The following is a 13,746-nucleotide window of genomic DNA, read 5'->3' as shown; positions in this document are numbered from 1 at the left end:
TATATGTATGTGTGATATATATATATATATATATATATCTATATATACATACATACACACACACACACCACACATATATATACACCACACATACACATTATATATATATATATATATATATATATATATATATATATATATATATACACACACCACACATACATACACACACATATATACATATATACACACACACCACACATATACACACACACACCACACATATACACACACACACACACACACACACACACACACACACACACCCTGCAGCCCGTTTTTCACACACACACCCTGCAGCCCGTTTTTCACACACACCCTGCAGCCCGTTTTACACACACACACACACACACACACACACACACACACACACACACACACACACACACACACACACACACACACACACACACACACACACACACACACACACACACACACACACACACACACACACACACACACACACACCTTGGTGCTGTCTGGTGGCTCTGCAGTTGCAATGCCGGGCAGGCTGCAGCCCCATTGGATGGGAGCGGTCACGTGACCGCTCCTCTGCTTCCCCTCAGAGGTTTTTTTTTTTTTTTTTTTTAAATGAGCTAGCAGCCCTTGTTTCCCGCTGCTGGCGGCCCTGATCGCGGCGCCCCTCTAGCCAAGCCGCGGCGCCCTCCACAGTTTGGGAAACACTGCTGTACCTGATTCGGCAGTCTGTGGTAGCAGACGTGAAGGTTTTGATAGCTGTGAAAAGCAGGCCAATGAGAGTCAGTGAGGGGTGGGACGCAGGCCAATGAGAGGTGTGCGGGGGCGGGCATTGGACGCAGGCCAATGAGAGTCAGTGAGGGGTGGGACGCAGGCCAATGAGAGGTGTGCGGGGGCGGGCATTGGACGCAGGCCAATGAGAGTCAGTGAGGGGTGGGACAGTGTGGCATTGGTGTTGGACGTAGGCCAATGAGAGGTGTGCGGGGGCGGGCATGGCCTGAGCAGGAGTGACAGGCCCAAGGTCCAATGCGATTGACCCTTGGGACGCAGACATACAGTGATTTCACAAATATATAGTAGATATAAAGACATTGCATGGACATTTAAAGATAATATAAATTATGCGTATATAAGAGTTACCGACCAGATTAAAATGTGCGACAGCTTTAGTTTTGAAAGAATTTAGACCTCGGATATTTTAGGCGCACGTGCGCAACGGAGCGCAAGGCGTCACGCACGCCTGCTGCAGAGGCGATCCGTGCTGTGGGATGTGGAGGAGACACGTTGGGGTGATGTGTCGGAAGAGTGTCTGAGGCATGCACGTGATGTCAGATGAGCGGTTCCTCCTCATTGGCTGAACGCGCGTTTGACACGGCCGTTGCAAAATCGTCAGCGCCATCGCTTTCGTGCATAAGTGTGCTCGCGCGCTCTCTGGCCACCCCCATTGACTCACTGCCTTTTGTTTGTGGCGCGCTGACTATGGACAAGGCCTTGACTGGTGGTGGCTGTGAGAGTCTCGGGTAGATTGTTCCAGTTGTGAGGTGCGGCCGGATACTTTGTTGAACCTTGGGACCATGAAAAGCCTTTTGGAGTCAGATCTCAGGTGGTAGGGTTGAGGAGCATGATCAGATGGACAGGTAGCTTGCCCAGAAAGTATTTGAAGGCAAGACAGGAAAGATAAACTTTGCGCCAGACTCAAGTGATGGCCAATCTAGTTCTTTGAGCATTTCGCAATGATGTGTGTTGTAATTAAATTAGAGGACAAAGCGGCATATTGAGTTGTAGAGTGTGTCTCGATTGCTAAGGAGAGTTTGGGGTGCTGTACCATATACTATGTCCCCATAGTCTATAATTGGCATTAGCATCAGCTGTGCATTGCGCTTTCTGACCAATTTGTTTAGGGAGGACTTATTCGTATAAAATACACCTAGTTTGGTATCGGTTTTGGATGTCAGGGTATCGGTGTGCAACCCAAATGTTAAATGGGAGTCAAACCATATGCCTAGATATTGAAAACTAGGGACAGGGGCAAGGATAGTAGTAGAGTTGGTTCTGATCTGTAGCTCTGTCATTGGTAGCTTTAGAGATGTAGCCTTAGTCCCAAATATAATTGTAACAGTTTTGTCTGTGTTTAAAAACAGTTTGTTTAGGAAATTTTGTTTTCAAGTCTCAAAAAAATCAGATTGAAGTATGTGTTCAAGGTCAGAGAGGCTAGGGCTGTGTGCATACAGTATAAGATGGTGTCATCAGCACACATGTGCATTTAAGCTGCCTTACAAGCTGTAGGTAGATCATTGATGATGACTGGAAAGACTAGGGACCCCAGAACAAAGCATTACAGCACACCGCAAGTGATATCTAAGGGGTTGGATTTAGACATAAATTGGGATTTACCCAATAGGTAGGCGTGAAACCAGCATGAATAGCATGTTCCCATATTGAAGCTTGTATATATAGAATAGCATGTTCCCATACTGAAGCTTGTTTAGCAAGATCCAACAGTATCAAAAGCCTTTGCAAAATCTAGTAATTTTGCACCAGTAAGTTGTCCCTGTTCCATTCCACACGCTATCTCATTGCAAACTATTTAGAAAGTAGTTACCATGGAGTTTTCTGGTTGAAAGCCAGATTATAGTTGGCTAGGGAAATTTGTCTTGGTATAGTAGTTGGAAGCGGACACATTTTTCCATGACTTTGGATTGTATTGGGAGAAGAGAGATTGGACTGTAGTTTGTGACAGTGTTTTTGCCCCAACTTTTGAAGATTGGCACAGCTATGGCAGCTTCCAGGTCTTCGGGATATGGCCTGCAGATAGAATAGAGTTAATTATGGAAGCAAGCCGTTTGGCAATGGCTGGGGCACCACGTCATAGAACTTTGGTGGCAGTAGGTCAGGTCCTCATTGGCTGCATAGTTTTAATTTGAGGGGTGCCTGTGTAATCTCCTCTTCAGATACTGGGACAAATTGAAAATTGTGAGCACTGTTGGTAGGGGGTGGGGCTAGAGGGGTTCTCCCAGATTGAGCTTCATTTTTAGTTCGGGTTGCGCTTTGCTAATAGGGCAGTAGCACACCCCACAAAGTATTAATTGAATACATTTGCAATGTCAGTGGGATTTTTCAGAGTAATATCATCCTTTTTAATTATTAGGTGGTTGTTGATGACTAGAAGGCTGGAATATATTGTTGATGACCAGTGGTTGACAAATCACCAAAAAATCTACTCGCCACACAAAAAAATCTACTCGCCACCTAATACCAAACGTGTGCTGCTTGGGCCAATATTTACTCACCCGGGGGTTAAATCCACTCGCCCGGGGCGAGCAAATGTATAGGTTTGTCGAACACTGTTGATGACCTTCCAGAAGTTTGCTGGATTTTATGTATTTTGGTGGACATTGTCAGAGTAATATTGGGCTTTTGCTAATCTTGTTTGCCTTGTGCATGTAGTCCGCAGTTCTCTGTAGTTATTAGGATCTTTGGTAGTGCCAGTTACTTTGTAGCTTTTCCACAAGGTATGCCTAAAATGGTAAAGTGCAATAAGGTCAGTTGTAACCCATGGAAGGTGGGCCCCCCGTACTCTTATTCTGCGTAGCAGAGCATGGGTGTCAGAGTTTTAAGAACTCTGTTTGGAAATAATCAAGAAAAAACAGACAAAGATGCCCAAAGCTAGTTTGAATGCGACAACAATACACAGTGCAATACCTATATATTCTATTGAAAAAAGGGTAATTTAGTTTAACCCTTTGGCCAAAGGGTCTTAAGCTTTGTCTGTTTTTTATTGTATACATTTAGCCACATCCACTAGCACTCCTTTTGACACACATATATATATATCCCTTGCAGCAGTGGAAGTGCTGTGTGCTGGGTGATAATGGGGAAAGGCGGGGTTGCAGACCTGCCTAAGACATGCAGATGAGCATACAGTTGTATTTACATTTGCATATTTGCTTTGCTGTGGAGGGTTTTTGTCACTTTTTTTACTCACCATAACTTAACTCAGTATTATGGTTGGCCCATCCTTTAGCTTCTTTGCATACCCAGTTAATCAACCCCACACTGATGAGACCCATTAAGGTCGAAACAGCTGTCTGTGGGTGGTTTTCTGGGTATGCACCTTAACCCTGGCTGTGCTCAAAGCTGTGACCATGCAGCAAGCTTAAGCCTATAGGGAACCATGTTAAAAATGGTTTTTGAAGCAAAAAGTGGCACTGTGTGCTCATTTGCATGTCATTTCCCAGAATCCCTTGCTGCAGTGGAAGCGCTGTGTGCTGGGTGATAATGGGGAAAGGCGGGGTTGCAGACCTGCATACGACATGCAGATGAGCATACAGTTGTATTTACATTTATTTATATATATATATATATATATATATATATATATATTTTTTTTTTTTTTTTATGTGGTAATGGTAGGGGTTTCTCAGAGCTTGTTGGGTATCTGTGGAAATAATCAAGCACAGAAATGATGGATGATGGACGATGTGTGATGGATTCAGTTCATAACCCTCAGAGTTTTTTATTGCCATTTGTAGTATGAATGAATAGGTATATTTTGCTGATTTTATATATTTCTGCTGCTGATTGAACTTTGCATTAGTCAATATCAGCGGTCAGTTAAATTGATACAGATAGTATCTCATGCTTCTTTATTACTTTGTTATAAATAGTAATATTGTAAGAAGATCTTGTGGGACAAAACAATATATAGTAGTAAATCAAATGTGTTTGCCATGCTTTATTACTTTGCTAAATATATTATTAATAATAGTGGAAATAGAATAGGTGGAAATATACAATACATTTAATTTACTACAATATAAGTTTTGTCATACTGTATACTCCATCACATAGCTATACTAAGCATGTATACCACTTGCCCTATTGTGCCACAAACCACTAATCCCAACCATCCTTTGTGCTCCAATAACCTACATTACATTTTCCAGGGGTACTATAGACTCATTAGCACCCTATTCAATTAGTGGTTGGTACAGGAAGAACAATTGGTAATAGCAATGGTACCAGACTGTCTCCCATCCAAGGCAGTTGCCTACTTTCTTGTTTCTCTTATAAGTAAGGAGACTGTTGCCCTTTACTTCAATTCTGATATCTCTTTATTTTTTAATTTTCAGGAAGCAGTGGTCAGTTCATGGATACAGTTCAGTGATGGTTTGGTAACACCTCTAGATATCTATGATTCCAAGGACTTTTCGATCTCTGCTACATCGTTGGATGAATCCATTGTGTCCACTCACCAAAGCAGTTTGCTAAAGTGGCCCAGTGTGATTGCAGAAGGAGAAGGACAAGGACCGTTGATCAAAATAGATATGATGATCTCTGAGGCTTGCCAGAAATCAAAGAGAAAAAGTGTCCTTGCAGTTGGACATGGTCACATCAAAGTGAAGTTTGGACAAAGTGATGGCAATTCACAGGTTGGCAGTGAGTATGGTGGGGATGAAATTGAAAATCACACTAGTGACCGTAGGCAGAAGGTGTCAGACCATGAACGCTATGGTAATGATGGAAGGTTCGATGGGTCTTCTCTGGAGCATGATAAAAGTGCCACACGAAAAGGCAGTACAACTGCTAGGTCAGTATTGAACAGCAGAGTGGATGGGAACAGGCTTTCTGATGATGGTCAGCTACAAAACATTCCAATAGATTTCACCAATTTCCCTGCTCAAGTAGACTTACCTAAAAGCAATGGAGAACTGGAAGACAATGACCTTGTACATGCTAGAGGACTAAGTGATCTAGAGATCGGAATGTATGCTTTGCTAGGGGTTTTCTGCCTTGCCATATTAGTCTTCCTAATAAACTGTGCAACATTTGCTCTCAAATACAGGCACAAGCAGATTCCAATAGAAGGACAGGCTAGCATGACCCACTCCCATGACTGGGTCTGGCTTGGCAATGAGACCGAGCTTTTGGAAAGTACACCAGATCTTTCACCTCAACAGGATGAGCATACCACTATCATCGACAGAGGAACAAGTTTGGAAGAGAGCAACCATCTTTTCAATGGCAGCTCTCGGAAGAATGTGCAGACTCAGATACACATGTCAGCCGACCAAACAGAAAAACCTTTGAAGGATCAAAAAATTGAACCTTTACATTCCCCAACATCAAAGAGGAAGCGGGTAAAATTCACTACATTTACCACTATTCCAGCTGATGATGGCTGTCCAACTGTCAACTCCCTACTGGCAGGTAATGAGGACGATATTAAATGGGTATGTCAGGACATGGACCTGGCAGAGTCCAAGGAACTCAGAAACTATATGCAGAAGTACAAAGAAAAAATATAACTCTTTTGGGGTTCCGATGGTTTAACCGCAACTTTGATGCCTTCAGTTTTCTAGGTCATGTTGAAACGATGGAAAACCACTGGGATTCTCCAGCTCAAATCTGATCAAGAGTATACAAATGCCAAATTGTGCATCGTTTCTTTGATCAGTCGGCAGTCCAGAGTTTAGAAAAATTAGCTGAATGTAAAGGACTGAAGGGAGTGAGTCGGTGATTGTATGTGAAGATGTATGGAGTGAGAATAAAAATGTGTGTGAAAATCGTACAAAGGAGTTACCAAAAAAGGTTTGTTAGGAAAAAAAAAAAGACAAAAAAAAAAGACAAACAAAAATCATTTTATATTTCTAATAAAAAGGTAATTAAGGGACAGGATGTAAAATAATTAGTTTACAAAAATTCAGCCAATAAAGTTATTTCCACTTATCTACATAGAGTAGATGTGCAAAATCCATGGCAGAGAGACTGTGTTCCCATCTAGTATTTTGAAGGGCAGCCAGGAGTTACATTTTAAGGCTTAAGGCTTACACTGATAAAAGAAAGGCCTCTGTAAATTTGCTGCATAGTTTTTCACAGACTGCCAATTGCAAAACAGGGGCAAAATACGTGCTAACTGTAGTAGGTTTATTAGAGGGGGAAAAAATCGAAGTGCTTTCTAAGGAGTTCATTTTCCATGAAAAACTCGTGATGGACAGGTCCCGAAAAAACAACCTTTCCAAAATCCAGCCGAAAATACAAGGTGCCAAGAGAGCAAGCATAGGAACTGCATGATTCACCCATCATTTGCTCAGCAACATAACCAGTATGAGTAACGGGAATGCCACATCCATAACCAGGTGAAATCCAGAGGGGTCTGTAACGCTTTGCTAACCGGGTCTGGTAATTAAGAGGTAGAGGCTGTTTTCTGCATTCATTTTTGGATACACAGTAGTTACAAAACCAGACAAGGTGCCTCTTCCCTCTCATTGATCTTTGCTACTTTCTGATTATCAGGGAGCTTTTATGCTGAATCTCCTTAATTCTCTGGAGACCTGGGTTTAAATGTAGACCTCAATCAGTATGGGTTCATAAAGCCAGCATAGGTAGTTAGCATTTTCTTTTAGTAGGGAAAATGTGAGATACCAGTACCATTAAATATGATACTTTATGTAGACAAAAGTCCAGGGTCCGTTTCTTACAAACAAATATATTTAACAGATATACTAACATGTAAGTGACTAAACACTCTCCCTTTAGATCTTTGAATGTTGCAGAAATGTTCAGTTTTCCATGTTTACCCATACAGGGGCTACAGGACATACTGTAAGTGGATCATTATGTATTTGATGTTTATATTCTATCACTATATAATGCACATTCCAGTGCTGGGGGTGTTATTTAAAGTGATATGGAAAATAGTGTGTCTTCTCAAATAAACAAGATCCCACTTCTGAATGGGATGTATCTACATCAAAGAAGGGGGTCTGCACTCTTTAGAGAAGCAATGGAGCCCCTGCGGGATGATGTATTAACACAATGAAGTTTGCTTTGACTCACTGCAATATTTTCTGCATCCAGCTGTGTGTATTAAGAAGTCCTGTACAATTCTAGTTTGGCACATTTTATACAGATTGTACAGTATAGCCACCTCGGACCTACTGGAGTTTTTGAATCATGAAAAAAATGTAAAAGTGCATAGAGATGCAGAATTTGATATAGCCTATTATAATATGTGCATTATGTAACGTCTCCAAATTTAAAAGCTGATGCGCACACTTCAAAATTGGAGCAAAATACCTTTATACATTTAAGTTGAGACACAGGCGGTCATGCACTAAGCTCCGATAAGTCGTTTTTACAGCGCAAAGTGCTCTTAGAACGTGATGTTGCGCTGAGCACGATGCACTAAGCCACGCAAACAGGCACTTTGCGCTCTAAAACTGACTTTTTTCAGGAAGTTTTTCCAAGTCCAACTTTGCTCGTTCGTTACCCTGTTTGTGTTAAATTCTGCCCTTAAGCGGGATGCACTAAGCTACGTAACCTTAGCGAACGCGAAAGTTGCGTTCAACAGAACACGTCAGCTCAAGGTAGACGCAAAAATAGCTGGACTTTTGAAAAATGTCTTGCTTTACATTTTTGCATGCGCAACACCCATACAACAGGCCGGCGGGTGTCCCCGGCTGACCCTGCGGCTGTCCCGGGGTCTCCGCGGGAGTCCCTGGGTACCCGCGGGCCTGCGGTACCAATGTTGTGCCTACAAAAATACTAAACATTATTTCTAACTAAATACACCCCCCTAACACATACCGTACAATAATGTGCAAAATAACTATTATCCAGATATGGATAATAGATTATTTGCCCATTATTAAACACTGCATTAGCATACCTAAATAAAGTAAATAAATACAGTAGCCAGCTAATCCAATGAATACAAGCAGTAACAACATCAACAATTAATTAATTAAACCATTAACCAAACCAATTAATTACGAAACGAACTCAAAATGAATAATAACACTAACCAATCAAACCAATTAATTACTACAACATTAATGAATTTAAACATTAAAATACAAAGAAATAAATTCAAACAATATCTGAAATAACCATAAAACGCATTAGCTAACATAATACAACATTAACTACAAACGAACACCAATCGCAAACATTTTATTACCATTAAGCAGGAAAAAAACAAACAATCACATCCACATAAGAAACTGACATTAAAAAACCCAACAGCAATACCAAGCCACAAATGCCCCCCAAATATTGTCATAATAATGTATTAATCTGTACCCTAAAGTGATACAGATTAATATATTATCAGTCAATGTGCCTCCCCCAAAAAACACATCCAATGAAGAAACCTGTAAAAAGAGACATTTACAAACATTCAATATATTACTTACCATTAGAAGCAGTAGCCCTCCGACTCCCGGGGTAACAGGAAGCTCACGTACCTTGAAGGCCTCCAACAGCATCCTATGCAATCCGCCATGAAGATCCGGATCAGGTACCCAAATCTTCTTTTTTGTTTCTTTAATCACCTTCTTCTATCTTCATCTGTCAATCCAAAAAACCCCATGGTAAATCCCAACCGATGTTGTCTCAACGTCTTCTTGGGCTCAAATGAGGCGTCACTGCCTTAAATAGGGCTTGTGACGTCACATTTAGCCTCAAAATGGTTAACAGCCACCTGATTGGCTGTTAAAGCATGTTCCGACTTAATTTTTTTTTTTTTTACATGATGTCACTTAAAGGGAATGATGCCAGCCTATCAGAATGGCAGTGCTTCATTTGCCTTTAAGATGACGTGACGAAGCCAGCATCACATGGTATTTCAGCCAATCACATCGTGGGAACCAATTCCACACTCTGATTAGCTGAATTACCATGTGACGCAGGCCATCTTGGATTTAGTGAAGTCATCTTAAAGGCAAATTCTGATTGGCTGGCATCTTTCTCTTTAAGTGACATCATGTAAAAAAAAAATTAAAGTCGGAACATGGTTTTAACAGCCAATCAGGTGGCTGTTAACCATTTTGAGGCTAAATGTGACATCACAAGCCCTATTTAAGGCCGTGACGCCTCATTTGAGCCCAAGAAGACAACGAGACAACATCGGTTGGGGTTTACCATGGGGTTTTTTGGATTGACAGATGAAGATAGAAGATAAAGAAGATCAAGAAATGGTGACAGATGAAGATAGAAGAAGGTGATTAAAGAAAGAAAAAAGAAGATTTGGGTACCTGATCCGGATCTTCATGGTGGATGGCATCGGATGCTGTTGGAGGCCTTCAAGGTATGTGAGCTTCCTGTTTCCCCGGGAGTCGGAGGGCCACCACTTCTAATGGTAAGTAATATATTGAATGTTTGTAAATGTTTTTTTTAACAGGTTTTTTCATTGGATGTGTTTTTTGATTTTTGGGGGGAGGCACATTGACTGATAATATATTAATTTGTACCACTTTAGGGTACAGATTAATACATTATTATGACAATATTTGGGGGTATTTCTGGCTTGGTATTGCTGTTGGTTTTTTTAATTTCATTTTCTTATGTGGATGTCATTGTTTGTTTTTTTCCTGCTTAATGGTAATAAAATGTTTGCGATTGATGTTCATTTGTAGTTAATGTTGTATTATGTTAGCTAATGCGTTTTATGGTTATTTCAGATATTGTTTGAATTTATTTCTTTGTATTTTAATGTTTAAATTCATTAATGTTGTAGTAATTAATTGGTTTGATTGGTTAGTTTTATTATTCATTTTGAGTTCGTTTCGTAATTAATTGGTTTGGTTAATGGTTTAATTAATTCATTGTTGATGTTGTTATTGCTTGTATTCATTGGATTAGCTGGCTACTGTTTTTATTTAGTGAAGTGTGTTTTTTTGGAGTTATGTTTTATTATTGTGTATCTGGTGCATTAATGTATTGTAATTAGGGTGCCCATTGAGTGCTATAGAGGCTTATCATGCCCATATTATTATATGGGTATGATGTACCACTATACTATTCAATGGGTACAGGGTGGGTATAGTCAGTCCGGGGTGGGTGCTTAGGCCTCCCGGGTTTGTATGGGGGCAGGGTGGGTTAACCCCTTAATGACTATAGCGGTAACCGCTAAGGTGATTAAGGGCTTAGGGGCCATTAGAATGTCTTTATTATGTATATATGCATTCTTGCAACGGAGGACAGGGGGACCTGCTGTTGTGGTAAGTATAACTGTATTTATTTACTTTATTTATGTATGCTAATGCAGTGTTTAATAATGGGCAAATAATCTATTATCCATATCTGGATAATAGTAATTTTGCACATTATTGTACTGTATGTGTTAGGGCGGAGGGGGGGGGGGGTCGTGTATTGATGTTTGTTAAATCTTTTTTTAATATACATGTGTTTCATAGTGTAGATGTGCAGGGGGTCTCCGGTGCTGAACCGCATTGGTTTCAGGTCCGAGGACCCCCTACTTCAGGAGATACAGGCCCCGTTATGGGGTGCCGGTATCCCCTGCACTTTCAAGTGTCCGCGGCACGTGACCGGAACATTGAAATTCTGCAGGGGATACCGGCAGCCCATAACGGGGCCTGTATCTCCTGAAGTAGGGGGTCCTCGGACCTGAAACCAATGCTGTTCAGCTCCGAAGACCCCCTGCTCATGTACACTATTATTAAAATGTATTTATTTAGTGTACGATCGCCTGTAACAGCCTTGCATGGAGATACAGAATATCCATGCAAATGTTACATGCAGCTTTTTTTTCTATCAGCTAGCGTACGTGAAGTTTAAGAACGCTAGCAGGGGGGGGAAAAGCAACACGTACGCTTTGGGTGTTTTGAGCACGTATGTTAAAAAATGGGCTCAAGGCCTTAGTGAATCGCGTCCCCGGCCTCACTTTTTAACGGATGTGCTTTTTTCGAACATCAGAACACAAACCCATTGAGCTTAGTGCATAGCCCCCACAGTCTTTCTGTGCTCTAAATTTTCCCAACTACAAATTTTCCCAACTACAAAATGCCTTAAAGCAGCAATACTACGTTCCCCTTTGTTCCCATTTTTAGAAGTAAAGCATGTGACAATGTATAATGCTACATCCTTACCTAAGTTGGCAATCGGTTGATGCTCCTTTTATAAATCTGTAAAAATCCTGAGTGTGTGCCTAACATAATGGCCACCTTTCAGTTTCAATCAATCCTTCAGTCAGTGTAACTCAGCAGCTACAATGTATCCTTTATATTACTAAGGTAATACTATCTATTATTACAGTTTACAGCTCCAACTGCTGGGAACATTGGCAACAATTATATATATATATAATTTCACACGTTTTGCTGCTTCAAAGTATTGTTGTATTTTCTGTGTTTTGATAACAAAAGGGGATACTTTAAAAGTAATTCTGCAAAACATCAATGCAAAACGAGAAGCATTACAATTTCTATGCGGAGTAACAAAGACTGGTACCTGTTTATCACGGAGATCAGAGATATAGCTTCACAAAACCTTTTATAGCGTGTGCCTCGTTGTACCCGTAGCCCCTCGCCACATGGCCTGCTAGCTATAGAAAGTGTCCTCCACTCCATCATCATTTGCAAAATGGTCAAACAGACACAGGTCAGTAAAATAGCACACGCCCCTGTACTAAGAATCAGGGAGAAGGCATTGCTAAAGCATGTTAGGTACCAGCAGCTGTGATAGGAAAACGTATTCCGTATCGGAGCTGGATATGCCAAGGTTGGTGGCAATCCTGCTTTGAAGATTGTTGTGTCATTTCAAAGCTTACATGTTCTTTGCTGCAAAATAGCATCACCATTTTTTTCACTCACAGCAAAGTGATATTGAATTGACCCCAAGTGACAACACGTGTCTCCACTGCTTGGTGACAGAAGTGTCCCTCTCTGGAGCTACCACCTAATCTATTATTCACATGATGTCACAAAATCTTTTATCTGCCAATGGCCTCTTGTGCCACAAATGATTTATTGGGCCCATTTTGTGGACATCCCTGTTTTATCGCTTATTATTTCTTAATAAAGTCGTTGTTCCAGGAAAATGACTCCGTGCCACCTAACATAAATGAAAATAATAACCTGACACCAATAAATTGCATTGTAGACTGAAAGAATGTAATATTTATTTATATATATATATATATATATTATACGAATTGTGAATAAATGCTTCATGTCATACAAGTTGATTTCTCGTTGGCTCTTTGTCTTATTGCTGCATTGTAACTTGGACATCTGGACAGTCACCACATATAAAGACTCCCCCCTAGAATACGGATTGATATATTTTCTGTCAAACCCCACTCATTGATGCACAAAATATAGATACAGCTCAACCCCATTATAACGCGATCCGTTACACCGCCAATCCGCTTATAACGCGATGCAAGCGTGGCTCCCAATTTTCGTATTTATGAATACTTTACAGCACGATTATTGGTATCTTAAATACTTTATTGTACAATAAATACAATTGAACATTATTTCTAACGCGATCCGCTTATAGCGCGATGTGATTCTTTGGACCCTATGCATTATAAGGGGGTTGAGCTGTACCACTGCAGTTCCTCTACTAATGCTGGGTGGAGGACCTTCCAAGCAATTCCAAAGGAAGTCCCCTAACCTATGCAGCTTACCACACCAAAAATATGTATGTTTAATAGGTACAGCTGGTTTTACAGGACTCAAAAACACCTGGAGTACAGTACCTGCTAAATAAGTGCAGTTGGAGGATGTGTTGTTGTCTGGGAAATCGTGTGTACAAACTTCACTCCTAAAGAGTTCTCATGATGGTGGTCGTTATCCTCCATGAATCGACAAATGTGTCTGCACATACAGTATGGCTCTGTGCTAAAGGAAATCATTTTAAGGGAGGCTCTGATATCTTATTTACGTTTATACAACCCACAGACCTCAGTGGTACCTGGATTATGATATTAAGCCCATTAGTGTTACACACAGCACCAAT

At 40.8% G+C, this 13,746-nt stretch overlaps 1 protein-coding gene across 4 annotated transcripts in view; it reads left to right on the top strand.

The window, feature by feature from the left end:
- TMEM132C (transmembrane protein 132C) overlaps nucleotides 1-9,061 on the top strand; it is a 225,421-nt gene extending 216,360 nt beyond the window's left edge. For all 4 annotated transcript variants that reach the window (XM_075568706.1, XM_075568704.1, XM_075568705.1 and 1 more), the window contains one exon: nucleotides 5,112-9,061. In XM_075568706.1, the coding sequence (XP_075424821.1) occupies nucleotides 5,112-6,287 (1,176 nt within the window). In that variant the 3' untranslated portion in view covers nucleotides 6,288-9,061. The remainder of the gene's footprint in view (nucleotides 1-5,111) is intronic.
- The last annotated feature ends 4,685 nt before the right edge of the window (nucleotides 9,062-13,746 follow it).

This window comes from Ascaphus truei, chromosome 13 (genome assembly GCF_040206685.1).
Source record: "Ascaphus truei isolate aAscTru1 chromosome 13, aAscTru1.hap1, whole genome shotgun sequence".
NCBI classification, from domain to species: domain Eukaryota; kingdom Metazoa; phylum Chordata; class Amphibia; order Anura; family Ascaphidae; genus Ascaphus; species Ascaphus truei.
Note: the sequence above shows the minus strand (reverse complement) of the source record. Positions and strands in the feature narration are given on the sequence as shown.